General features: G+C 53.1%; 2 protein-coding genes across 5 annotated transcripts in view; one reads left to right on the top strand and one right to left on the bottom strand.

The window, feature by feature from the left end:
- The window catches only part of GRAMD2A (GRAM domain containing 2A), a 35,947-nt gene extending 14,889 nt beyond the window's left edge, over positions 1–21,058 (top strand). For 2 of the 4 annotated variants that reach the window (XM_082618518.1, XM_082618517.1), the window contains exons 2-12: positions 12,711–12,791; positions 13,590–13,647; positions 14,006–14,081; positions 14,679–14,782; positions 15,386–15,484; positions 15,617–15,688; positions 16,172–16,234; positions 17,207–17,351; positions 17,587–17,686; positions 18,534–18,638; positions 18,890–21,058. In XM_082618518.1, the coding sequence (XP_082474644.1) occupies positions 12,711–12,791; positions 13,590–13,647; positions 14,006–14,081; positions 14,679–14,782; positions 15,386–15,484; positions 15,617–15,688; positions 16,172–16,234; positions 17,207–17,351; positions 17,587–17,686; positions 18,534–18,638; positions 18,890–18,893 (907 nt within the window). In that variant the 3' untranslated portion in view covers positions 18,894–21,058. Of the gene's footprint in view, positions 1–532; positions 691–12,532; positions 12,613–12,710; positions 12,792–13,589; positions 13,648–14,005; positions 14,082–14,678; positions 14,783–15,385; positions 15,485–15,616; positions 15,689–16,171; positions 16,235–17,206; positions 17,352–17,586; positions 17,687–18,533; positions 18,639–18,889 lie in introns of those variants that run through there. The other 2 variants (XM_082618519.1, XM_082618520.1) reach the window with 2 other exon arrangements.
- Positions 21,059–21,523: 465 nt separating this feature from the next.
- The window catches only part of SENP8 (SUMO peptidase family member, NEDD8 specific), a 44,588-nt gene continuing 38,954 nt past the window's right edge, over positions 21,524–27,157 (bottom strand). Inside the window, exon 2 of the transcript XR_014293862.1 lies at positions 21,524–25,334. The gene's annotated coding sequence lies outside the window, so the exon portion shown is untranslated. The remainder of the gene's footprint in view (positions 25,335–27,157) is intronic.

Genomic DNA, 27,157 nt, shown 5'->3' with positions numbered 1-27,157 from the left:
CCAACACCCTCCAATCCTCCCCACCCGACCCTGCCAGCCCCTCAGTCTGATTAGCCTCCATTGGATATCAGTGCAAATGCTGCTGCTGCTGCTTTGGGAGGTCTTCTCCACTCTCCATGGGTGGCTCAGGACTCCTTGACAGAGGTCCTCCTAGGACGCTGTGCTTTGCCTTCGTAACGTACATTACACAGTTATAATTCTGTATCGGTCTCTATAAATATTTGTTTCATGTCTGCCTCTCCCACCGGGCATTTTGGGGATAGTAGCGTGCCTTATCCCTCTTCGTATACACAGCACTTACACAGAACTGAGCGAATACAGGCGTCCAAATGGCATTTGTAGGATGGAGGCAGAGGGGCCGGCAGCCCTCTGAGGGCTGTGCTTCTGCCAGCCTGTCCTGGGATTGGGGTTTTTCTGACCACAGAGAGCCAGTGGCCATCTGCCCCTCACCCAGTTCCTGGCTAGGCTTTGTTATTCCCTCAGACAACATTTGCTTTCCCTCCTGGCTTGAGACTTTCTTGCCCCTTTGCAGGGGAGTAACTGAGGCCCAGAAGGAGAGAGTGGCTTCTCCAAGGACCCACAGCAGTGAGAGGTACTTCTAGGCCTGCATCCTGTCTTCCTGTCCCCACGCCCAGGCTCTTCCAGGACACTGAGCCTGCTCGAGACTGCCTGTGCCCTGACAAGAGCCAGGTGGGTCCCCAAAGCCACAGTGATTCTGAGGTGGGTGTCCCAGGGTGGTTGGAGTTGGGTATGCTGGATGCTACCCATGGATGGACAGAGCTGACTTGTCCCGGGAGTCGCCACACCTCCGGGCAGCCTTGAGTGGGGGTGAGCATCTGAGGGCGTCTGTGGGCCCTCCACTCAGCCGGCCCGGCAGAGGGTGGCCCCCAGGAGCACAGGGGTGTTCTGTTTCTTCATGAATGCAAGTCTGTGTTTCGACCTGAATGACCAGCTTCTTGTCTGGAAACAGCCAGGCCCCAAGTGGCCTGCCAAGAAAAAGTGGTCTGTGACCAGGTCCAGGGGTGCCAGCTCTCACAGATGCTGCTCCAGCGGTGGGCATTGTGGGAGGAGGCCAGCAACAGGCAGGTCACTCTCTGCAGAACCAATTCCCTGCTCCATCGTAGCCGGGGCTTTGTAGGAAATCCTGCGTATCCCCAGGAGCAAAGCTTCCAGGTTTCAGCCATGTGTCCATCTGTCTCCCTGGTGACTGTTCTCACTCTGCAGGTCTTTGAGCTCTGGCCAGGAAGGGGGCAGCAGCTGCTGGCCTCGTACCTCTGGTGGAGGGAGAAGAGAGGGTGGGATCCTGAGTATGGTTGGGCCTGAGCTGTGGGAGGACCTCTGGGCCCCAGGGGATGGGATGCAGTCCATGGATGCCACCCAGGTGTAAAGAGGGCCCTGCCCGCTGCCACTGTCCCAGGGGAAAGGTTCAGTCACGCAGGACATGTATGGAGCTTTGTGGGTGCAGTGGGGGGCCTGGTGGTGTCCCCATCTCTACTTCCCATGGGGAGCTCACCTCTGGGCATCCTTCAAGGGACATGATGGGAGGGTAGGGGGGCAACTCAGCTCTCAGTGGTGCAGGCAGGGGTGGGAGGCCCAGCGGGCAAGGCTGTGAGAACCGGCCCCCTTCCCCAGGGCTGGGCCGTGACCTCTCTCAGATCCTCACAGGGGCCCTGACCATCTGCAGGCCAGGGAAGGGATTCTCCCCATTTTAGAGAGGAGGGAGGAGACTCAGAGATCCCTGGAGGCCACCCGGAGGGTCAGGGGAGCCAGAGGCAAACTTGAGTGAGTTGTTCTCACTCCAGGCCGCGCCACTGTTTTGTGGGACTCTAGTTCCCTGGCCGGGGACCGAACCCAGGCCCTTGGCAGTGAGAAGGCAGAGTCCCAACCTCTGGACCTCCAGGGAATTCCCTTACTCCAGGTCTTATGTTGGCATCCTGAGGCCCCACTACTGCTAAACAAACTACACAGAGGGGTTTTCCACAGGGAGCATTTGTCTCTTCGGTAAACAGTTATGGAGTACTTACTGTATGCCTGAGGTTGTGCGAGGCCCTGGGGTAAGAGATGAATAAGACAGTCTGGGGAGGGAGACAGCCTCATCAACAGGTGATGCAGCAAAGGAGGCTATCTGAGCATAAGTGGGCACAGGGCGGGACGGCTCTGCTCTCCCTGGAGGTACAGGCCGGCCAGGCTTCAGGGAGGAGAGGTCCTGGGGGGTGAGAAAGAGGGGGACCCTACCTCGGGCAGCAGCAGCTTAGCTGAGCAGGGCCCAGGCAGAGCTGGGAGGGGGTGCTCATTAGTGCAGCTCCCGAGGGCAGGAGAAGCGTCAGCCTGAGCACTTTGCTCCCAAATCCTGTCCCCATGAGGAGCAGGACCTTTCTGGTGTGCTGAGAGCCCAGGCCTGGGTGGGAGGTCAGGGAGAAGGGAAAAGGGGTTGGGGCCCTTTAACCAGGGCTGGTCCAGTCAACCAGGCAGCTTGGCTGCCGAGAGTGGGAGATGGGGCCAGCCTTGCCCCTGGCCCTCCCAGCTCTCATTGGATGGGAGGACCCAGGGTTTCTGAGATCCCTGTAGGTAGAAGGAGTTCTTGTTAGCACCAGCGCTCAAAGGGGTCCTTGTTCAGGCTGGATCCAGCCGCCCCCAGAGGGCTGGGCCAGCCCACATCTTCCTAGCAACTAGCTCACCCAGTGTGTTTGGTTCTTGGAGTAAGGGAGATAAAGGCTGGGGGGTTCTGATCTAGGGAACTCCACTTCCCAGAAGGGCTCCCACATGATCATCTCAGCCCAATAGACACCCCCCTCCTTCTCCCCTAGTCCCCCTGTACTGGGCCTGTGGGGAGAGCGGGGGCCTGGCCCTGCAGCAGGGAAAGCTCTAGGAAAGGGCAGAATTTGGGTCCCTCGAGCCCTCCAGGCACGGTAGAAAGAGTGCACACTTTCAGCCAGACTGGATTTTGAATTCGAACTCCACTGCTTTCCAGTTATGTGGTCAGGAGCAAGGTGCTTTACCTCTTTGGGCCTCAGTTTCCTCATCTGTGCAATGGGAATGGTGCATCTCTCTTGCATGACTAAAACTGGACTGAGATTAGAGGAGATCATGAGCCAGATCTGTTCACCTCCTTCCCCCTGGGGGCTCCCTCGTTAATGGGGCCAGACTTGGTCTGAACTTTCTTCAGAGGCTTCTTCCCTTTCCTGGTCCTGAAGGCTCATTGCAGGTATGGTACCCCCAGGTGTGGGTATCAGCCGTCTATGGAGTCTTGGCCCTGCCAGTGAACCCAGCTGAGCCTCCCTTCTTCACCCGTGAAGTGTTAAGTTGTACTACCTGCCCCACTAGCTGCGGCGAGCGGGGGCCACTCTTCGTCGCGGTGCGCGGGCTTCTCATTGCGGTGGCTTCTCTTGTTGCAGAGCATGGGCTCTAGGCGGGCGGGCTTCAGTAGTTGCAGCACTTGGGCTCAGTAGTTGTGGCTCGCGGGCTCTAGAGCGCAGGCTCAGTAGTTGTGGCGCACGGCCTTAGTTGCTCCGCGGCATGTGGGATCTTCCCGGACCAGGGCTTGAACCCCTGTCCCCTGCATTGGCAGGCAGATTCTTAACCACTGCGCCACCAGGGAAGTCCCATCGTGTCTTAAAGGACATCACATGTGTGCCCTCGTTTGTGGTCTTCGGGCAAACCAGGTATGGGGGTTTTTGGTCTTGGCTGCAAGGGCCGGGGCATTGGAAGCAGATGGAAAGTCAAGGAGCAGCCGAGGGGAGCGGACCCTCTTTGCTGTCTCCCAGGGTGGGGCTTGGCCCACAGCCCACCTGCTTCTCTCTTCACTCTCTTCCTCATCCTAGACCCAATCTCCAGGTGCACCCAGTCACTCTGGCCCAGCACACCTGCGGTTCTCTCCTGCCTGTTCTCAGCCTTTGGCCCCCCTCCTCCACCTCCCGTATTTCCCAGTTAGGATTCATCAGAAAGGGATCCTGATGGGCCAGCTCAGCTTTTCATTCTTTTTTTTTTTTAATTTTTATTTTAATGTGAACCATCTTTAAAGTCTTTATTGAATTTGTTATAATATTGGTTTTTTTTTTTTTTATGTTTTGGTTTTTTTGGCTGCAAGGCATGTGGGATCTTAGCTCTCTGACCAGGGATCGAACCCGCACCCCCGCATTGGAAGGCAAAGGCTTAACCACTGGACCGCCAGGGAAGTCCCTCAGCTTTTCATTCTAAAGAGGGCACTGGTCAGCTTGCGGGTGGCTTTGCTCGGGTCTGGAGCACCCCCGTGGTTCTGTCCTGTAGCCTGGGTCATCTGTACAAACTGGGCCTCCACACCCCCCCGCATTTCAAAGCTGCCACAGGTAGTAAAGGGAAACGAACCGTATTCCTGGCCCAGGGGTTCTCAGACCAGCTCCTGGGAAGTAGGGATTGTGACTAGGCTGAGCACCTGCCCCACCCTGAGTCCTTTGCCAGGGTTGCTGAGCAGGACAGACGGATTGGGGCCCAGCATGTGGCCCCCAACGCAGAGCCACACTCCCTTAACACTCAGTCTGGAATTCAGTTATGGGATTCTCTCCCCTTCCCTAATGGGTGGAAAAGGTGAAACTTGTCCTTGTCCTGGATATGGATTATCAGCTTAGAAAAATAAAAAGTGAGGTGCAGCCTCTATGTAAGAAATAATAGAGTTATTTTTTTGCAAAAGGAGATTGCCTTTCCTCTTCAAGTTTCAGTGTATTGACGACGAGCCTGACTCTGTCCATGTTATTCCAGTTTCCCTTGGGGAGAGGTCTTGTCAGCCATTTTCTGGGCTGTACTGCGGCCCAGTGGCCCTGAGAGAAAGATAGGGAGGCTTTAGGGCAGGACACAGTGTGGTTCAGGGCTGGATGCTGCCACACGGGAGGGCTGGCCTTACTTCCTTGACAAAACTCAGGAAATGAACTCTGCGACCTTAACAGATGAAGGAAATCCCTATTAAAAGCGTGATTCCCTGTTTTGCCAAGGATGTTCTTGGAACTCCAGAGGGCCGGGTGAAGGCACAGGAGGGTCAGGGCCCCAGGTCCGGAGCCCAGGTGGGAGGACTGGCCTCGGAGACCAGGAGGTATGCGTCTCCCTCTGAGTCCCAAACAAAGGAGGGGTTTAAAATCACCCGAGAGCTTTTAAAAGCCTGAAGCGGAACCTCATGACCCAGCAATACCAGCCCTAAGTGTTTACTCATAGAAACGAATACTTGGGTGCACAAGACACAAGGTGCTGAAATGTTTATAGCAACAGTTTTGTAATAGGCAAAAACTGGAAACTCAATAGTAAAATGCCCCTCAACAGTAAGATTAATAAATGAGTTGCAACATGTCCATATAATGGAACTCTAAACATCAGTGAAAATGCACAGTTTGCAGCCACACACAGTACTGTGGATGAATCTCACCAGTGTGTTGCCGAGTAAAAGAAGAACACGTACCACGTGATTCCATCCACAGAAAGTCCCCGAAGAGGCAAAGACAATCTGTGTTGTTGGAAGTCGCGCCGGTGGTTCTCTTTGACCGGGGGTGGGGGGTTGGGAGTGGGCGGTGAGACTAGAAGTCGTGGGAGGGGCTTCTGGAGGGCAGGTTCTCCGGTATGCACCGTTTGTGAAATGCATTGCACGGTTCACTTACTTTGTGTGCACTTTTCAATATGTAAATTATACATCAGTAACAAGTTAAAAATATATAGTTACCTAATTGCTACCCCCAGAGGTTCTGATTTAACTGGTTTGAGAACAGAGCTCAGGGATCATTTTTCTTTGGTTGGTTTTTTGAAAAGCTCTACAGGTGATTCTAGTGTGTACCCGGCAGGCTACCCTTCCGAGTTAACAGGATGGTCTCTTTTCTCTGTGAAGTAGGTGGTGAGCTGTGTGCTGAGACGTAGAGGTGGGGTGGGGTGAGGGAGCCTGGGGGAATTTGGAGGCGTCCCAAGGTCTAGGCCGCTGAGCCCCAGTGGTTGATGTTCCTTCCAGGACGCGCGCCCTCAGCTCCGTGTCCCTAGATGGCTCTATTCGTAGTCTCTGGCTTTGCACTCTCAGGGGCCTGCTGCGAAGATGGGTTTTCTTTCTTTTTTTTTTGGCTGCTCCACGTGGCTTGCGGGATCTTAGTTCCCCAAGCAGGGATTGAACCCCGGCCCTGGGCAGTGGCAGCGCCGAGTCCTAACCACTGGACCGCCTGGGAATTCCCTAAGATGTGTTTTATGTTTGGAAAAGGTCTCTCCTTGGAGCTGATTGGGACCCACGTCCTGCAGGAGTGGGTGGAGCTGGCCCTGGCCTTGAGAAGAGCTGACAGGACCCACAGGACGCTCTAGCATCTCAGGTGTCCACTAGAAGACAACTTGGGAGAGTGTGGACATCCCCCTGGGGGAGGAGACACCCGAGGGGACCCGCCCGTTACAACAAAGGCCCAGCTGGCTCCGGCTGCCAGGCCTGGCCGAGTTTTCTGCTTCAGCACCAGCCGCGGGCACTGCTGCTGCCCGAGGCTTGAGGAGCGAGGGGAGGGGTTGCCCTGTGGTTAGGGAGGGTTCTGGCGGAGGGGCTGGGTAGCGGGCGGAGCGTTGCCAACGTGGCTACAGCCCAGCGGGGTGCAGCCAGTGAGCACTGCTGTGGGGCTGGGAGGGGCCCAGCCTGTGCTTTTCCCCAAACACCCATTCCCATCCCTTCCGAGCCACTTTACCCTTTGCCGTATGTCCTCTGTCTCCCACCCGGGCTCCTCTTTGATCAGTCAGCCGGCGCGGACTGAGTGCCTGGCGCTGCCGGGCCGGGCTGTCTGCCTGCTCCACAGGCCGGGGCTCCCGGAGGGGAGGGCCCATCTGTGGGTGACCCCCCTCCGCTGCTGTCCACCACCCCTCCCCTTACTGCTGGACATCCATCGTTCTCCATGCCTCCTTCACTCTTACTGCCTGGCTTTTTAAATTTTTATTTATTTATTTATTTATGGCTGCGTTGGATCTTCGTTGCTGTGCACCAGCTTTCTCTAGTTGCGGCGAGCGGGGGCTACAATTCGTTGCGGTGTGCAGGATTCTCATTGCGGTGGCTTCTCTTGTTGCCGAGCACGGGCTCTAGTCGCACAGGCTTCAGTAGTTGTGGCACGCGGGCTCAGTAGTTGTGGCTCGAGGGCTCTAGGGCACAGGCTGGGTAGTTGTGGCACATGAGCTTAGTTGCTCTGCAGCATGTGGGATCTTCCCGGACCAGGGCTCGAACCCATGTCCCCTGCACTGGTAGGCGGATTCTTAACCACTGTGCCACCAGGGAAGTCCCTGCTGCCTGGCTTTTTTTCTCCCCTCCTCCTTCTTGAAGTGTCATCGTGTCCCTTTCTCTGTCTCTCCTTCACTCATTCATTTAGCAAACACTGGGCGCCTGCTGTGTGCTGCAGGTACAGAGATGTAGAAGACACACCCCTGGTGGAGCTCAGATGTCTAAACAGACAAGCACAGTCTGGGGTGGTAAGGGCTGGAGCAGCAGCGTGAAAGAAGGGACCAGGGACTATTGAGGAAGGATGACCAGCTCTGCATGGGGGAAAGCTGGGAAGGCTTCACAGAGAAGGTGATGCCTGATCTGGGCTTTGAAAGATGACCAGGGAATTCCCCAGGTAGATAAGCAAGGCAAGGAATTCCAGGAAGAGCAAACATGCAGGGGTGAAGGGCCACCGCTGAGCTGCATGGGTGAGTCTGGAAAGGAAGCAGGAATGTCAGGAAGGCCAGGTAGGAGGCAAGAAGGAGCTACAGGAGGAAAGTCAGCAGGAGGGGGGCAGGCTCAGATCTGGGCCCCAGGTGGCTCTGTTGGCAGTGTGGGTGCGGGAGAGTGCCAGGTGTGGAAGGGCAAGGCTGGAGGCAGGTGTAGTTAGGAAGCTGTTGCCAGCATCCAGGAAGAGGATGATGGTGGCCTAGGCTTGCCTGGTATAGCAGAAGTGGAGACAGTAGATGGTACGGTGGGTCGGGTGGTGCCAGGCTCTCGGGGCCTTGGTGGTTGACTGGTTGCGGCGGTGGGGAAGAAGCGTGAGTTGAGGATTCTGGCTTGGGTAACTGTGGAGGATGGGGCCTTTCAAGGGGAAGCAGATTTGGGGGGATGATGCTGAGCTCACTTTGATGGATTCGTCTAGATGGCAGGCTCTGCCACTCTGGAGGGATGAGGTGTCAAGGTTAGGGATTTAGGTGGGGGAGTATCTACCTGGTGTGAATATTTTGAGCCTGGGGGAGGCATCCAGAGCGGAGTGCATGTGTCAAGTGTCCCATGAAGCTTCGTCTGTGAGGTCCCTAGGAAGCAGCTAGACTGAGCCTCTCTGGGTCTTCTCTGCACTGCCTCTCTCTCCCTCTCCTAACCTCTCTGTGTCTCCCCTTTCCTTCTTTTTTTTTGGCTGTGCCGCTTGGCTTACAGGATCTTAGTTCTCCGACCAGGGATTGAACCCGGGCCCTTGGCTGTGAAAGTGCGGTGTCCTACCACTGGACTGCCAGGGAATTCCGTGTCTCCCCTTTCCTGATGGGCCTGGCCCCTCTCCCGACATCTCTCAGTGCTAGCTGCCCATCCCCTCCCTCTCAGCAGCCCCCTGGGCTGGGCAGGCTCGTACTGGGCTCATGGGGTGATAAGCTCAGTAAGTATTTGTGGAAGGAATGAAGGAATGGGCAGTTAGCCTGAGTTCCCACTCGGGCCAGCAAGGCCTGAGCGCAGGGCAAGCACACGTTGTGTCCTCTGGATCAGCATCTTGCCTTTGGACCAGGCTCAGCAGAATGAAAGGGCCTCATCTGAGGAATTTTCAAACCTTTTCTACCCCCTTTAATGTCCAGCATACTGAGCCTCCCGTGCTCCATCACCCTCATGACAATAATGACATTTTTTTTGTGGCTTTGATTGAAAAAATAGATACAGTTTTGAAGACCCTTGATATTAACTCCGTAGTCTGCACGTGGAGGTGCGATGGGGATGGATGGGCAGCGGGTATAGTTCACAACCCACAGAGCAAGAGCAACCGGGTCGAGGAAGCCTCTGTGGGAGTGGACTGCCGGCAGTGTGCGGGGACCCAGGCTGGCCCCTCACTCTCCAGCGCCCTGCTCTTGCCACCTCCTTCCTCTGCGTCAGGGCCCTGTTGGTCCTTGGGTGGACCCCACCTGCCTGGTTCCGTTGGTGAATTCTCAATGACTATCACCCCAGACCTAGCTTTCCCTCTGAGTTTGCTCCCATCTCTTTATTTTTACTCATCTAAACAAATACTATGGGAAAGAAGACGAATCAGTAGAAAGTCTGACTTGAAGGTGATTTTGAAAGCAGTGCATTTCGGCCATAGCCAGGGTCTCTGTATCAATAGTATTATCAGGACTGCCCGGAGGGGCTGATTTTAATTGATGGACATGAAGGATTGACTTGTGACCATCATGTTCATCACATGAAAAGGGGTTGCTTTGAGTTTGAACATATTTGAGTCATTTACCCCAAGGGACTCCTGTTTTCTTACCGTTATTTTTTCATGGAGATGCTATGGGAATCGTGGCAGCCTTTTTTTTTGTTATTCTCATGGCCCATCTCTCCTCCAACCTCTGTTCTTGATCTCACTTACACTGTCCACACAGTCCTTCCTCAGACATGTCACGCTGGCGGTGCCCCAGGCTCAGGGGCTGCGATGTTGCAGGAGGCATCCTGGAGCCCCTGGAGGTGGGCAGTTAGAGCTCACACACAGGTGCCTGAGAGGGAGCCTGGGGTTCGGGGCTGAGAGCCTGCAGTAGGGCTTATCACTAGGCTGGGGGAGGACTGATGGAAGGTGCCCCTCCCTGAGGTCACATTTGAACTTAAGGATGGGTTGGGTTTAGAATCCATACAAAGGCGTGATTATCACGCAGGGTTAGGTGATGGAAGCCAAGCAGGATTATAGTCCCACCAGCTGGTAAGGCTCAGCTTCCTTTTCTCTGGGAGTCCTGCTGTAACTCTTTCACTCTGTGTGTCCTCTGAGCTCCTGCAGCCCTGACAACTCGGATCACACTTTCCAGGGCCTGAGTGACAGGCTCCCTGCCTCTGAAACCATGATCAAGTTCCTCCTTCTTCCTCTTGGGGTCTTGTTGTATCCTTGGTCCCCAGGGCTGGAGTGTGTTCCTTAGAGCGGCGCCCACACCCATCTCCTCCCTGGTGGCCCCGTGGGCTCCTGGGCTGCAGGGTTCAAGCTCTCTAAGGCTCGGTGGTTTGACTTGTACACACTCTGCCTCAGGGGCCTCTCCTCTCCTCAAAGCAAGAAAGAAACAGAGAGATGAAAGAGAGGGATGGGATCTGCTGCACAAAAATTAAACACAAGTACAGCAACAATACCACAGAACTGAAAGGCAAATGGGGGAAGTGTTTGCAAAAATGATAAACTAAGGATTAATCTTCTCAACAAAGAAGGTATACAAATCAGTAAGAAAGACATGAAGATCCTTATAGACAATTCACAGATGAAATCCCAATGGTTAATATGTATTTGGCAAAAATGTTCAACCTGTCAATAAGCAGAAATAGAAATGAAAACAATATATTTTCACCTATCAAATTTGCAAAGGTGAGAAAAAGATAATACCCAGTGTACGGCCTGGATGTAGGGCAACGGGCACCCTCATATAGTGCTGATGGCTATGCTTGTTGGTATAGCGCCTGGAAAGCATTCTGGAAGTGGGTCTAAAGATTCTGAGAGGGCTTCCCTGGTGGCGCAGTGGTTGAGAGTCCACCTGCCGATGCAGGGAACACAGGTTCGTGCCCCGGTCCGGGAAGATCCCACATGCCGCGGAGCGGCTGGGCCTGTGAGCCATGGCCGCTGAGCCTGTGCTTCCGGAGCCTGTGCTCCGCAATGGGAGAGGCCACAGCAGTGAGAGGCCCGCGTACCACAAAAAAAAAAAAAAAAAAAAAAAAAAAAAGATCCTGAGAAATGCTCATTCTCCATCCACGAATTTCACTTCTGAGAATCTATCCAAGGAATCAATAGTGACATGGGGAATTTCTCACGAAATTATGTTAAGCAAAAATAGGGCATACAAATTATATGATATATAATTCCACTTATGTAAATTATATATTTATACATAAATGTTTTCTTTGGGTGATTTTGGGGGAATGTTTTTCTTATGGGTGATTTTTGATCATCATACTTTATATATTTTATATTTCTCATATTTTCTATAATAAGCATTAAAAAATCAAGGGGGAGAAGTCTCTGTGAAATGTGTTATGATGGACCCAAATAAATTCAGAAATTAACTTTAGGAGTCAAAGGGTCACATCACTAGCACAACCTGTCACTTTGAAAGATTCAGGACATACATGATATGTGCACCAAAACTTGCCGTGAGGTTGAGGACAGAGGTCACCAGGCCACATGGCTGTGGTTGGGCTCATTTGGTGGGTGAGATCACCTGGCTCTTTGCTGTGTGACACTGGGTACAGCCTGCCCCTGGCAGGTCTCAGTTTCCTATCTTTACAATGGTAGGGTGGGAGGGTCAGATTAATAATCCTGGAGGGGCTTGGCAGGTCTTGGCTAGGCAGTAACTCTGTTCTTTTATTTATTTATTTATTTAATTTATGTATTTATTTTATTTTTAAAATTATTTATTTATTTATTTTGGCTGCACCGCGTCAGGATCTTTGTTGTGGCACGTGGGATCTTTAGTTGTGGCGTGTGCACTTTTAGCTGCTGCACGCATGTGGGATCAAGTTCCCCGACCAGGGATCGAACCCTGGCCCCCTGCATTGGGAGCGTGGAGTCTTACCCACTGGATCACCGGGGAAGTCCCGGTAACTCTGTTATTGAAGAAGAGAATTTGACTTTGCCTGGTGACACTGCTGAGAGGGACGGAGCGCTGGGATCTGCAGGTTCAAGGTTCCAGCTCGTTACCTGCTGAGAGACCAGTGCACAGACCCCGTTACCTATTCATGACCACCACACTGTCCTGCCTTGGCCCTGCTTCTTGGCCACCCTCTCTTCCCATCACCCCTGGGCCCACTCAGCTGCGGCTAGTTTGCCTGCTCAAGCTTTAGTCTTTTTGCTCTGGAGGAGCAGGAAGGGGAGGACCCTAGGCTTTGGAGCTGTTTAGTGGAGGCAGGAGTTCAAAAGCCTTTGGGGACCCCCACCTGCCTATGGAGAGGGTGTCTCCCCCCTCTCGGGCCCTCTCTATGGGACATTTTTGTGATGGTTTGGCTCTCAGGTCCGAGCCACCCTGATGGTCTGAAGGCATTGAGGCCACTTCCTGGTGTGGGGCAGCCCCGCCCCCTAAGCCCACACTCAGCTGTGGGCTGACGTTCACATCCACATCTGCATAGTATCATCAACTGCTCAGCCTTGATAAGGCCTCCTGTGCTCAGAATCCTTTCCCAGAAGCTGATGGCTTATGGTAATACTGCCTGGGCTCCTCCGAAACTTGAAACTTTTGCTTTCGGTCGGGGCAAGTCACAGGGTCCTCCCTCCCAGTTGCCTTCTCAAGGGTGGGGCTGGAGGCCTAAGAGCTGCCTGGGAGATTGATTTTCCTTCATACCCAGGCATAAACTGGACTTCACACTTCCAGGAAAGACAGTGAGTGAGTCTCCTCTCTCTGTCAGCTGCCCTGAAGCCCTGCCTGGGCTGCTGCCTCTGGACTGTGACATCTTCAGCTCACCTTGAATAGCAGGGCCGGTCTTGGGTAGGGTGCAGAGGCAGCTGCCCTGGACATGGTGGAGCTGGCTGGGAAAGGTGTCCCCAGAGAGCCCCCCTTCCTGATGAGGGCCTGTTTCTCCTCAGTATTCAACAGATGCACGGAAAGACGGCTTCTTTGAAGAGCACGGAGAAACTAGGCAGGGTCCAGAGACCCCGAGGCTCCAGGTGAGGCCCCTCTCCCGATCAGATATACAAACTGGTTGGGGGCGGGAAGCCCTCTGGTGGTGACCTGTTCGAAAGGGGGCCTTAAGGCTGTGTCAGGGGGTTAGGTTGGGCATAGGCTGCCCGGGGCCTCTTCCTCCCACTCCCAGGCCTGTCCCAGCACACTGGGACCTAGCAGAGTCCAGGCTTCTTGGGTTACCAGCCTCCTCCCTGCCCACCTGTCCTCAGGCCAACCTGGCCCGGGCAAAAGTTTGCGTTTCAGCACCACCCCCTCTCCGCCAGCCCTGGTAGCATCCGTCAGGTCAGGTGAGTCTGCCCAGCTCCTCATTGCAGAGCTGCAGGCCCGGGGGAGGGCAGTCCTGCTGGGATCAGGGCCCATGGCCAGGCCCCAGAGCTGTAAGGCTGACACCCCCACCCCACCTGCTCCCCAGACTGGTCCCCATCCCTGTGTCTCCTGCTCATTCACTCTGCGGTCCGCTCCTCTGCTTGCACCTAGGCCAGAAAAATGGGAGAGGGCTTTTGACACTCAGGGGTGGGCAGCTCTGGGACATCAAGGCTCAGGCCGAGCATACCTCCTGGGAGCGGCTGCTCACAGCTGTCAGGGAAGAGGGCTCTCAGTGACCCCTCCCTGCCTCAAGAGTGCCCCTCCCCAGGGCGAGCTATGCGCTCGCTGTGAAGGGCCCCAGCCTCCAATCTCTGCCCCAAGCTCGTGGCTTGAGGCCAGGACAGAATTGGCACTAAGGATGCGTGGGTAGGACTTTGAGGGCTCCTTGTCCCTGGAATGGCACGTCTCCTTTGCAGTCTGCACTGGCCAGAAGGCTTGAAGGGTGAAGACATAAAGAAGTGCGGCCGAGAAGGGGTAAGTGTGGGGAGGCCACTTCACTGCCCACTGAGAGAGGGGTCCCGGGCTGCCTGAACTTGGTGACTGTTGGCTCCTTGGCCACAGGCCTGTCACCAGGAAACCTAGTGGGTGTCCCCTTCTGGGTGGGAGTTGTGTCCTCTTCCAGTCCTAGGCTGCCTGTCAGGACCTCGCGTCACCAGGAGACAAGCTGTGCTTGGAGGTCAGCCCTCCACACCCACTGGCTGCTTACCCACTACTTCATGCTAAGTCACCGCAGGCCCCCCACCCCTGTGGCCTTATTTCCTGGTGGCTGGAGCAGGGCCCTCTGGTGGTCCGATCTCCTGGGACTTCTCAGACCCAGCTCGTGTGTTTGCAGACACTACTGAGAAAATACAACCAGCAATATCACAAGCTGTTTAAGGACATCCCCTTGGAGGAGGTGGTTCTCAAAGGTGAGCTGTCTCCCCGGGTGGCTGGACAGGCGCCTGCAGTGCCCAAGGCCCAGGTCCTCTCCCCCAGAGCTTCCAGGCACAAATCAGATATGGGAACTGGCTGCCCTTTGAACGTGCCTTTTCTTCAAAAGTGTGAGAAGACTGGGCTGATTTGAGATATGAAGTTGAACTTACAAAAATTTTCTTGAGGCAATGTCGGGGCTTCCAAATCTTACTTCTGTCCTGCTCTTATCAGTGACTATTCTCTCCTGCTCAGGCCTGCCAGGGAGTGTGTGGGAGCATTTGCACAATCAAGGCCCTCTCTCCCTGGCAGGGCAGGGCAAGGAATTCTGCCTGTGGAGGTGAACATCCAGGCTTAGGGGACCAGGGCAGAAACCTGCCGGATCTTTTGGGGCATGGATGGAGGGGTGGGAGTGGTCAGGAGTCGCGGGAAAGGATGCTAGGGTGCTGGGGGAATGGGTTGCTGGGGCCTGGGATTGGGAAGGGTACTTAGGAGGACAGTCCCCGAGGCTGCACTCTGGACTCCTGCGTGGGAGGACCCAGGCCCTGGGGCTCCCGGGCTGGCCTTGCTCACGGCAGTCTCCTGTGACTCCCCAGTGTGCTCCTGCGCCCTCCAGAGGGACCTCCTTCTCCAGGGCCGGCTCTACATCTCCCCCAACTGGCTCTGCTTCCATGCCAGCCTCTTTGGCAAGGATATCAAGGTAGTAATAAGTGGTAAGGGCTGCCACAGCCCAGGGAAGAGAAGCCCCTGCCCTGCGGGCACACCTCAAGTCAGGCCTGTCCCTCCACACGCTGACACTTGGTGAGGCCTCTCACTGTGGGGCATCCCACCTGGTGTCCAGGGCAGTTAGCCCCACCCCTTCCAAACAGGGGCCCCAATCTAGACTCCACATCTGGCCTGAGCGGCCTGAACAGTTCACTGCCAAATTATTCTGCCTATGGGTACCTCCAAAATGCCTTCAGAATCAGAGTGGGATGTCACACTTATGGGGGCCCAAAAGTGGCCATGGTGGCTCAGGGAACTCTGTTACTGGAGTATGGGATTCACCAGGGCAACCGTCCTTGCCTCCTGGATGATGGGGTGAGAGGCTGGAGCAGCGCGTGCGGCCAAGGGGTGGGGGATAACTGAAGGGAGCCTGCGTGAGACAGTGGAGGCTCAAATACTCTCCCACGTGGGACCAGACATCTCCATGGTGCTCGTGCTTGGGTCACTGCCAGCTGTGGCTGGCGCCCTAAGCAGGAAGCAAAGGGACTGTGTCCTTGGCGGGTGAGTCCTGAGAGAAGAATGCCTCTCTCCCTGTCAGGTGGTCATTCCCGTGGTGTCTGTGCAAATGATCAAAAAACACAAGATGGCGCGGCTCCTTCCCAATGGCCTGGCCATCACCACCACCACCAGCCAGAAGGTCAGTGAGATACTGGGCCAGCGCTCCCTTGTCCTTCTCCCCATCCCAGCTCTAGGAGTCCACAGCTTGACCCTGGCACTCTCCCAAGTCTTTACGTACCTTGCCCCTTTCTGTTTTCTTCCTATGTTCTAGTATGTCTTTGTGTCACTGCTCTCCCGGGACAGTGTATATGACATGCTGAGGAGGGTCTGCACCCACCTACAGGTATGAAGCTTGGGGCCAGGGCTGTCGCGGCGGGGCTGGCCCATCTCCCCGGCACAGGAAACGGGGAGTAACAGGCACAGGCTCAGTGAATTAGAGGCAGTCCTTGGACCATGCGTCTATGCTTGTGAGCCTCTTTGAGGCCACTGGGCCCTTGTGTGTCCCCACGTATAACCCTCACTTGTGCTTCCTCGGTGCACAGACGGACAGGAGCATGTGGCTGCTTCCCAATATGCCTACAGCTCTCTCTTGCCTATGGTGAGGAACGGGGAGGGCAGCAGCTTGGGGGAGTATGTTGCCTTGGATTTGCCTTCTGCTCCAGCATTAACTAGGGATCCCCCTGCAAACTCTAGGAGCTTTAGGCTCTATCTGACCCAAAGTGGCTTATTTGGAGGTAAAGCTCTCTTGGAGAGTGTTAATACCTCCCCATGCCTGACTCTGGCTGTTCCAGATGGACAAGTGATCCCTGTTCCCTTCCCTCCTCAGCCTTCCAGCAAGAAGAGTCTGAGTGCAAGAGAATTTCTAGAGGAACCTGAGTGCGAGTCTCTGGTGAGAGCTGAGGCTGGGAGCAAAAGTGGCTGGCCTGAGATTGCCTGTGGCTCTAAGGCTTCAGGGCCTCCCAGGCAGGAGCCCACAGTGCAGAACTGGGGCAGCAGGCTCAAGAGCCAGTGGCCATGCTGTGTCGGGGGTCCCCTAGACCCACCACGCTCCATACCATGCAGAGCCACTATGTCCTGGGCAGATGTGCTAACTTCCTGAGCAGAACAGATGCCCAGCCCCCGGAACACTGCCCAGGTTGGACCCTATACCTTCACGGGTACAGAGCCAGCAACCCCTCTTTCCTTTAGCAGTCAGGAGGGCCTTCAAGGGGCTGGAGATGTCCCTGGGGAAGAGCGCTGAAGGCAGTCAGAACCGAGGCAGGCTCCTTTTAGATTGGCCAAGGTCCCAGCTGTTTCTTTTGCTCCTGGGATCCTGGGTAAGCAGAGTTTCTTGAGCAGGGGTGGGGGGTGGAAATGATCCCAGGGTGTTTGAAGTCTACTTCAGTAACTATTGAGCGTTTAGCCAAGCATACAATACGCACAATACCATGCAGGGGATGGAAGGCGATGTTCCCCTTTTTATTGATGGGGACCTTAAATCAAGGTCAGTGACATAGGGTTAGAGCCCAGATTAGCAGGAGTCACAACTTATTCCACCTAAGGTATATAGTGCCAAGCTGTCTTGGACTCAGCCGATCTGAACATGTACCTGGGATGGCTCATGTCTGATTCCACTGTGGTTCTACACTAGCAGTCTTCAAAGACACCATTCCCTGGAAGAGTGGCTGGTCACAGCAAGGGAGCAGATGAGACGGGTGACTGCTACGGCGGTGGCTTCCCCGCTTCTGGACACCTGCTTTCATGCTTGCTGGGCATATTGATACTATCTGGAAAGGCTTTGACAAATCTAGCGTGAACCCCTTAGGGCAAGTGGGGTCCCAAGGGCGCCACGGTGAGACAGCTTCTCCTGCCTTCTCTGCAGGAAGTCCTCATCCCTGAGATGAAGTGGAGAAAAGTGTGCCCTGCCTCCAGGTCCCTGTCCCTCCCAGACAACATCCCTTGTATCCCTCGGGCATCCATGGACTCCACGGATGACTTCTTCCCCTCCAGGAAGCCTCCGGGGTCTGGTGAGTTCAGCGTGCTTGTCCATGGCAACTGCTTGCAAAGACCAGGCTTTCCTGCCTCCCACTGCTGCAAAAAGAGGTCATCACAGCCAGCAGGCCTTCTGAGAGCTGTTTCTTTCTTTCTCCAAATCCATAAGGGAAAGCCAAGAGCCCAAGCGGCTCCAGAGAACACGGGCGGGGGAGTGGGCTGGGGTCCTGCCTTCTGCCCAGGAAGCTGCCTAACGCCGTCCTGTTGCAGAGAACGCTGACTCTGAGGAGGAGAGGCTGGAGGATGAGCCCGAGAGCAACGGGGAGCAGAGGCTCTGGGATCACGGGCTCCTGCAGGTCTTCCTCGTGCTGTAGGTGGCTGCATGGAGGGTGGTGGGTGTCTAAGTGTTTAGAGCCGGGGCCTTGGTGTGTGGGGAGGTCAGTGTCCAGAGCGAGGGGAAGGTTCTGAGTCAACTGCAAGCTCCCGGGTGGCGTCTGGCAGCCGTGCAGCAGGCTCTTCTAGAGCAAGATAAAGTATCTCCAGTTTTCATCCCTACAACCCTGTAATTTAGGGTTAAGGCTGTGGAGAGGGGCAAGACATGAAACTTGTTGAAGAAAGAAAAAGTTGCACAGGATTGGGGAGGAGGAGGGTTGGGAAAATCTGAGAGGCCCATCAGATAGACTAAGGGAGAGCCATGGCCTTCCCACTGCCCACCATTGGGGTGTTTTCTGGAAGCCCAGGCTTGTCTGTAATTCTGCCTAAGTAGAGCAGTGAGCATGGTGGGATGCTTTATGAAGAGCCAACCTCTGGATTCCCTCACCTTACCTCATCACCTTCCTCCGGCTCTGCTGGCTGGGTTTTGACTGTCAGCCTCAGCACTTGCTGGGGGAAGGGCTACCACCTTAGGGGGTAATCCTAGTGGCCTCGCACAGGGGGTGTAGGACCAAGGCGGCTGGTCAGAGGGAAGGTGGGCCCAGCTGAAGGACCCAGAACTCCTGCTGGGCTTCAAGGACACCTCCATGGGGATGAGTCTCAGGACCCCCATGTGCCCTCTGGGAAAAAGATGCCTAGGTCTAGAACGTAACTGCAGGCAAAGGGTTCTTTAATTCTTCCAACTGCAGGAACTAGCTTAGTCCCACTCCTATTTTTGGTGATTCTGTAAAAATGCCCCGTTTCTAGAAGAGAGATTCAACTCCTCCTTACCCCTCTTTCTCCAGGATCTGCTTCTTGGTCATGTCTTCATCGTACCTGGCGTTCCGCATCTCCCGGCTAGAACAGCAGTTATGCTCCCTGAGTTGGGGCGACTCAGTCCCTGGGCACAGGTGATGCCCTTTCTCTTTCTCATGTTTCTGGGATTGAGGGTTAAGGACAGCAGCCAAAGCCTATGGCCAGGCTGCTTGTTAGTCTGGCTGGTCCTGGCCTTGCCCTTGAGCTGGCTTGATGGCCCTTAGCAAGGTTGGGCAGGGTACACAGATCCCACCTGGACCCCCTCTCATGGGTGGACAAAGTCTGCACTGACTCATGTCTGCCTTCTAGGCCCTTTGTCTGACCTGGTCATCTCTCCTGTGTGCAGGTAACAGCCACTTGGCCTTTGTCCCCACTCCTCCAAGAAGAATGCTCTGGGTGCTAAGGCGCCACCAACAATCCGCTTGGTTTATGCTGCTGCTGTGCTGAGACTGAGTCTGAAAGAAAATATTCCAGATCCCTTCTCCTCCCCCCAACTCTTCTCCCTCTTTTAATGAGTGATCTTTAGTACCTGTTTACAAAGCTCCTACAATTTTGGGACTCGGACAAAAAGACAGATTTTTGGATCTAGCTGAGGAATTCTGTACACTAAGCCTCAGCAGCCACTTAAATGAAAAAAATTTTAACTTGTTCCTTGGAAACAGCTCTGACACACAGGAAGAGCACTTGGGGCCACTGCAAGGGACAGAGGCCATGCTTTGGTACCTGTCACTTGGCTCACTCCAGTGGTGGGACAGAGGCCAGAACCCAAACCACCAGTGTGGGCTCCGCTCTCTCCCAGCATACTGTGCTCTCACTTGGACGCCTGAGAGTCCCTGTTTGGGGGCCCAAAGGACTTCTCTGCAGTCAGCCAGGGACCCATGCAGGGCAGACTGGAGGGAGTGAGGTAAGCTATGAATGAGGAGAGGAGGGCCTGTGGCCAGGAATCCAGCAAGAGGAGTGTTCACACTCTGTGCAGAGGCTCTGCTCTGGCCCCTCATGAGGAGGCTGGCTGAATCTGAGAGGACACTGCCTGCAGCAGGGGACTGTGGCAGCGGCTGTGAAGGAGAATAGAGGTCCAGCATTCTGTGTCCTCAGCTGCTATTTCCTGGTGAGACAGGTGGAGCAGGGCCTTTTGGTCACTGTGGTCGCAGACCAGGTACTGGATCTTTCCCTGGTGTGCTCACACATTTCCAAGGTGCCCCAGGTGGGAAGTGAGGGATAGGAGGGTCAGTGGCTGTGATCTGAGGTCTTGCTTTGTACTCTCTGCCTGACTGCCTGGATTTTGGGTGTGGCCAATGGCAGCCTGTCGGGCTTGGCTGGGCACCGGGCACGATGGTGCTGGGCCACCACAGGGCAGAGCTCACCATGTCACCTGCAGGCCATGCAGGAGGGTCCTCCATTCCACGGGCTTTGTTCTCCATGAGTATAATGGAGGTGTCCAAGGTGGGCCTGGGACAGTGCAGGGACCAGGCCAAGGGGGTCTGTCTGATACCTTTGGGGACAAGAGAGGTAGAGGATAGGAAGAGTGGACATGGTAGTGGCTTTGCCTTAGAGATTCTTCCTTCTCTGTCAAGGTCTCCTCAATTCTAAAAGCTTCTCTGTGCCTTAAAACTCTGGCCTGTTCTCTCTGGGACTCCGAAATGCTAAGAGAGTGCCTTTGTAGGTTCTGGAAAGGGCTTAGTGGGGAGGCCAGACTTATCAGGAAAAGTCACTGGCGATGGGGTGGGTGGTGTCAGAAAGAGCCACTTTTTCCCTCTTCAGACACTTGAGAGGTTAACTAGGGAGAAATCCAGGTGGAAGTTATTTACTGTGGAGCTGTGACTGTCTGTCCTATTTATGACAAACCCAAACTCAGACTGGAGGTCTCTTCATTCTCTCCCCATCCCAGGTTCTAGGATTTGGCTTAGAGCCTGGCCTTCTGGGATACCTGCACTAAATCTGTATGTCTCAGGTGAAACTCACTGCTCCATTCTCCCCACATTGCCACACCGGATGAATGCCCGTCCTTTTTTGGGAACCAGCCCCCTTAATCACTCCTTTCTATCAGATTTTCAGGGAAATAATCCTACTTGCCCCAGCGCCTCCCCTCCCTGGTCCTTGCTGAAGGGCAGGGAGAACAGGTCCATTCTCTGAGACTTGCTGGGTTGAGCCAGAGGCCATGAGAGGTGCCAAGTCTCCAGTCTCCATGCCCCAGGCTCAGAGACGGCAAGAGGCGTGCAGTAGAGTAGGTGGCTTTGGAGGCCCTCTTGGGGTCCAGGGCTTTGAGTGATAGGAGTGTGCGCCTGTCCCTCTTGGAGGGCCCTCTGTTTCTCCCTTCTGTCCCCCAGCCTGGCCCTCTGGCCAGCGTACCTTCTGTTGTGCTCATTTATAAACCATGTGTATTTATACAGACCTGCTTGCGTTGGCGGATGCTCCTCTAATGCCCTGAGAATTTGGTTCAACTATCCTTCAGTTGTTCCACTATGGCGTTAGCCTTTGAAAATATTTTTAAATAAAAAATCCGATTTTTCTAGTGTCCCGTGGTATGGGAAGTTCACTTTTATCTTTTGACTACTCATTAAAAGTGCTCTTTACTGACATATTTGGCACGAAGGAGACTAACGGAGCCAAAGTCATTCCCAGAATCCCAAGTACTTTGCACATCTCACAGGACTTTAGCTGAGGTGACTTGTACTTCAGGCATATGGGGAATGGTAAGGATGGCCACAGCACACCACCATAGCCTCCTCCCTCTGTTGGATGGACACTGAGAATGCTTCCCTGTTTCTCCTGGGCAACTCCAAAGCAATGTCCCTGGTTCGACTAGTACTGTGCTCCTGACTCAGGAATTAAAGTCTGAAACTCAGAGCTAGAAAACCCCTGTGTCCTCTTCTATGACATCAAGCCTAGATTATGGAGGTTAAATTCCAATTTGGGCCACGTCACCTCACTTTCTCTCTGGGAGGCCCCCTCTAGTAGTGATTCATTCGTTCAGTAAATGCTGAGCCCAGACTATGAGCTGGTACTAAGCTAGGCACTGACGATAGAGCAGTGAACATGTCAGGCAATATCTCTGCAACCCCCATGGCACTTGCATTCCACGTAAACATAAATTCCAAGTAAATCGTGAACAAAGTAATTCCAGATTGTGATTAAGTTCCATGAAGGAAAGAAACAGTGATACGAGATACAGTAAACAGGGAGGTGGCTTTGGATGGGTGGTCAAGAAATATTCTCTGAAGTGAGGTTTAAGCTGGTGCTTAAAGGATGAGGAGCCAGTCATGGAAGGAGCTGGGAAAAGGGTCGGCAACTGTGAAAGGTAGGAAAGAACCCTAAATGTCTCTGAGGAACAGAGAGACCATCTGCATAAGTCTAGAATACTAGTCAGCGGGAGAGTGACATGAAAAGAGGTTGGAAAGGGCAACTCAGCAACAACAAAACCTATTTAAAAGTCGGTAAAGGACTTGAATAGACATTTCAACATCACTAGTCATTAGGGAAATGCAAATCAAAACCACAATTAGATACCACTTCATATCCATTAGGATGGCTACTATCAAAGAAATGGAAAACAAAAGTGTCACTGAGGATGTGGAGAAATTGGAACCCTTATGCACTATTGGTAGGAATGTAAAATGGTGCAGCCACTGTGGAAAACAGTATGGCAGTTCTTCAAAAAATTAAAAACAATTACCATATGATCCAGTAATTCCAATTCTGAGTATACACCCACAAGAATTGAAAATAGGGGCTTGAAGGGCTATCTGTACACCCATGTTCATAGCAGTGTCAGTCACAATCAGCCAAAAGGTGGAAGCAACCCAAGTATCTATCGACAGGTGAATGGATAAACAAAATATGGTGTATACATGCAATGGAATATTATTTATCCTTCAAAAGGAAGAAAGTCTTGACATATGCTACAACATGCATAAACCTTGAAGACATTATGCTAAGTGAAGTAAGCCAGTCACGAAAAGACAAATGCTGTATGACTCTACATATATGAGGTAACTATGGTAGTCAGATTCATAGAAACACAAAGCAGAATGGTGGTTGCCAGGAGCTGTGGGGAAGGGAAATGGGAGTTATTGTTTAATGTGTACAGAGTTTCAGTTTTGCAAGATAAACAGAGTTCTGGAGATGGTGATGATTGTTGGACAATAATGTGAATGTACCTCACACTGTGGAACTATACACTTAAAAATGATTAAGATGATAAGGCTTCCGTGGTGGCGCAGTGGTTAAGAATCCACCTGCCAATGAAGGGGACACGGGTTCGAGCCCTGGTCCAGGAAGATCCCACATGCCACGGAGCAACTAAGCCCGTGTGCCACAACTACTGAGCCTGCGCTCTAAAGCCCACGTGCCACAACTACTGAGCCCACGTGCCACAACTAGAGCCCGTGAGCCACAACTACTGAGCCCAAGCGCCTAGAGCCCATGTTCCACAAGAGAAGCCACCGCGGTGAGAAGTCCACGCACCGCAACGAAGAGTAGCCCCTGCTCGCCGCAACTATAGAGAAAGCCCGCGCACAGCAATGAAGACCCAACACAGCCAAAAATAAATTAATTTAAAAAAGATTAAGATGATAAATTTTATATGTATTTTGCCACAATAAAAAAAATAAGAGGTTGGAGAGGTAGGCAGGAGAAGGGAATTTGGATTTTATACATTCCCTGGGTACTGCAGCTCAGGTCTGAAAGTTTGGAGCTGGCAGAATCAGTGGTTACTGAAACCAAGTGCTTTCTTTTGCTAAAGTAAATAAACACGTGGATGTAATATGCAGAAAAATATGGCTGAATTTCTACATACTATCACACACCTCCTTTTCACTATTCCCAGGGAGGGGTTCATAGCAGCAGCACCACAGTGAGGGCATGTCATATTTTTTAAGTTCAGCTAACTTTATAAGGGAGAAACAGCAGCCCTAAACTTGGAGAAACGGAGGGATATATATATATGTTTTATGCGGGAGCCTCAGTTTGCAACATGGGCTTTAGCCAGATAAGGAAGAGTCGTGAGAGTGGGCAGAAGTTCTCGTGAAAAAGGCATTCAGGAGTGAGGGGGACTCTGGGAGAACTGCATCCCACCAGAGACATCCTGGGAGTAAGAAACTGCCCCCACTCCCAGGTGCCCACCCAGCCAGCCCTGGCCCTCTCACCTGGTGGCCATGCCATTAGGACACCTATCGAGCTAGGTGAGGTGGTGACCCTGTGCTGCTCCTCTCTCCTAGCAGCTGCACTGCAGAATCAGGGCATCCTAGGGCAGAGGAGCTTTTCAGAGAAGGCTCTCCTGTCAGCCTCAGGCTGGGACAGGCCAGATCCCTAGGCTGATCTCACTCTGGGGGGGTGGGGGGGTGGGGGGGAGGTGAGATGCCACTGGGCCACTAGGTGGCAGCAAAGTCCAGCAGGAACTGGAGCCAAGGCAGTGAGGGACAGACTTCGCTCTTCTTTCTCAAAGAAAGGGCCCCCCACCACCACATGCTGTCCCCAGGCCCTGGCAGTGGCAGAAGGGAAGCTGGGCAGGCTCCCAGGGCCATTTCTCCCCGGTGCCCTTTGGTCCTTTCTCTCCTCTCCCCTCTTCTATCATACCCCGGGGGAAAGGCCTGAGGTGATTATGAGAGGAAAGCGTTCCCAAGGACTCTGCACATCTCCTGAGGTCTGGTCAGTCAGAAGGCAGAAGTGGCTGGTGTGAAGAACAAGTGTGGTGTGTGTGTGGTGTGTGGTGTGGTGTGTGTGGTGTGGGGTGTGGTGTGTGGTGTGAGTGTGGTGTGTGTGGTGTGGGGTGTGGTGTGTGTGGTGTGTGTGTGTGGTGTGTGGTGTGTGTGGTGTGTGTGGGGTATGTGTGGGGGGTGTGTGTGGGGTGTGTGTGTGTGTGTGTGGTGTGGGCTCTGGGGGTGAGTGGGGAGCTCAGCTTCCAACAGGGGCACAGAAACCCCAGGCTTTCCCCGGCTCTGCCCTTGTTGTCAGTAGCATCTTCTCTTACCCAGGGCACAGAATTACAGAAACCTGGATTCTGCAAGGTGTGATTTCACTCTTTCTCCTCCTATCTTCATTTAGAGATAAGGGGCTGGACCCCAGAGCAGAGAGGATTCAAATTTAACGGTTACATGGCTACATACGCGTTGCCCACTGAAAGTGAGGGGGAGGGAGGCGTTTAAGCCTCTGAAACGATAATCCAGAGAAACCCGAGTTTATCCTCCGCGGGCCTGACCTCCACAGAGCCAAGGAGCACCTGGCGCCCAGCAGGCCCTGCTGGCTGGTCCTCCTTCGCGTTGGCAGGGCTCCTTGCCTTCCCGGAATGTGTTCCTTCTTGTTTGCCACTCAGTGCCTGGCCCAAAGCCAAACCTGGGCTGCTCAGAATACCAAGCCCCACTCACTTCTCTCACAGGATCCGAGACAAGGCTCTCTTCCGCTTGGGGAAAGGCCAGGCCCGCGCTGCAGCCTCATCCTGCTGGTGCCGACTTCGCTAAGGACATCATGCTCTCTCCAGTGGCTGAGGGCAGGAGCACTTAGGCAGGATGCAGCTGGCACCCCGGCAAAGCAGAGAGTGGCATATTGACATCTTATCCTTTTGGCAGCCTTCTAAATTGGGCCAGAGTGGGCAAAGTGTTACTCACAAGCTGTTCATTAACTTGTTAAATGCGGAAAGGTTGGCTTAGACTCCACTTGGGGAAAATGTGACACCCACTGCTCCTGGATTCACTCTAGCATGAAGGAGTGTTAATTGGTGTAGGATTTCTGATGGAAGTTTTTCTTTGCTGTTAGTTCCAAATAGCAGGCTGGTCTGAATGCATGCTCTCTCCAGTCTGTAATTACATTTAAAAGATTTATTAAGCACTTGCTATGGACTCCTGAGTGTATTCAATAGATATTATGATTCTGTAATTTTCTGAGCAACAAACTGGGTACCAGGCCCTATGCAAGGTACTTTTTATGCTCATTTGACTCTCACAACAAGGAACTCTCAATACAACAATATGGTTTTCACACCTTACGCTGTGGAAACTGAGATCGATAGGCCAGAAATACAATATGGACCCCTTCAAAGAGTTTATGGAGGAGACAAGATAGAGGGAATAGCTGTATAACAGTGTAGACATGTGAGCCCTGATATGTACAGAAGGGAGTGGCATAGATTGACTCAGTGGCAAGGGGTGTGCCACACGTGTGAACTTCAGAGGCTAAGAGTTGGATCAGAGGAGAGCTGTGGGGAGGGTCCTCACCGGTTGTGTGTTTGGGGGGGTAACGTCAGTAAAAGGATGGTGGTGCGAAGGATGGTGCCAATGAAAGCTTAGGAGCAGCAGAGTTCCTGCTGGGGAATGGATACGTTAAACGTGCAAAACACCTCAGGATCTAAACGCCAGGATGAGAAGGAGAGACTTGATCTTTCAGGCAATGAAGAGCTATGGGGGCTACTGGAACTTAGGAGTGATGGATAAACGTGATGGTTTAAGAATGCTGGTTTGGCAATGGGGCACAAGGTAGATTAGAAGTCCGCCAGAATAGTCTAGATGGCTGTTTCTCAACCTCAGCACTACTGCCATTTTGGGCTGCATAATCCTTTGTTATGGGGGGTTTGTCCTGTGCATTGGTGGGTGCTTGGCCACATCCTTGGCCCACCTGATGCCAGTAGCACCTCCCACCCTTAGCTGTGACAACCAGAAACATCTCCAGACATTGCCAAATGTCCCCTGGGGGACAAAGTGGCCCCTGATTGAGAATCATTAGTCTAGAAGGCAGGAGGTAAGGGCATGGACCTCAGAATGTTGGCAGGTATTTTCATAACCAACTGCATCAATCTACTGACTTTTAGAACAGCTGACAAAAGTAAAAATGAGTTCCCTGCCACAGGAAATTCGTCATCAATGCCAAAGAACTTAATGGCCTAAAGAGGCTCAGAAGTAGATCATTCTGCATATTAGAAACCTCTAGAGGATACACCAAAACTACAGATAATGTGCTCATTAGCAAGAAAGTGGCTGATATCAGGATTTCTCTCTCTACCCCCTCACCCCCAAGTCACATCTTACTCAACCACTGCTTTGAATAAGGAATGTCCAATCTGTCCACAGGCAGAAAAGCTACTGATCTGTAACTTTGCTAGGCTTGCATTCACCTTTTTAACATTTTGTTTTTGGCAATTGGTAGAGTGCATGGATAGAGCCTGGCCTGCAATGAAGAACTATGATTTACCAAGATGTATCTTTGTCTAAAGCAGGAATCAGTGAAGATCAGATAAGACCACTGTAAGAACTTTGGCTTTTACTCTGAATGAAATGAGAGGCAAAGGAGTGAATACACTTTAATCATATAGGCTTTAAAAGGATCTTTGTTGGCTGTGAGGCAGGGAAAGGTGGAAGCAGGAAGGTCAGTTAGGAGACTTTGGGGTGATTGTGTTGAGAGATGACAGAGGCTCTGACTCAGGTGGTAGAAGCAGAGATGGTGGAAATGGGCAGATTCTGGATATATTCTGATGGTAAAAACAACAGAATTTCCTGTCAAATTAGAGATGGAGGATAACAGAAAAAGAGTCATAAAGGATGACTCATGTTTTATGGCTTGAAGAGGATGGACAGAGTTGCCATCAGCTGAGATGAAGAAAGCCATGAGTGGTGCATTTTTTGGGAGG

The sequence above is a fragment of the Mesoplodon mirus genome, assembly GCF_964341445.2.
Source record: "Mesoplodon mirus genome assembly, chromosome: 4".
Classification (NCBI taxonomy): Eukaryota; Metazoa; Chordata; class Mammalia; order Artiodactyla; family Ziphiidae; genus Mesoplodon; species Mesoplodon mirus.
Note: the sequence above shows the minus strand (reverse complement) of the source record. Positions and strands in the feature narration are given on the sequence as shown.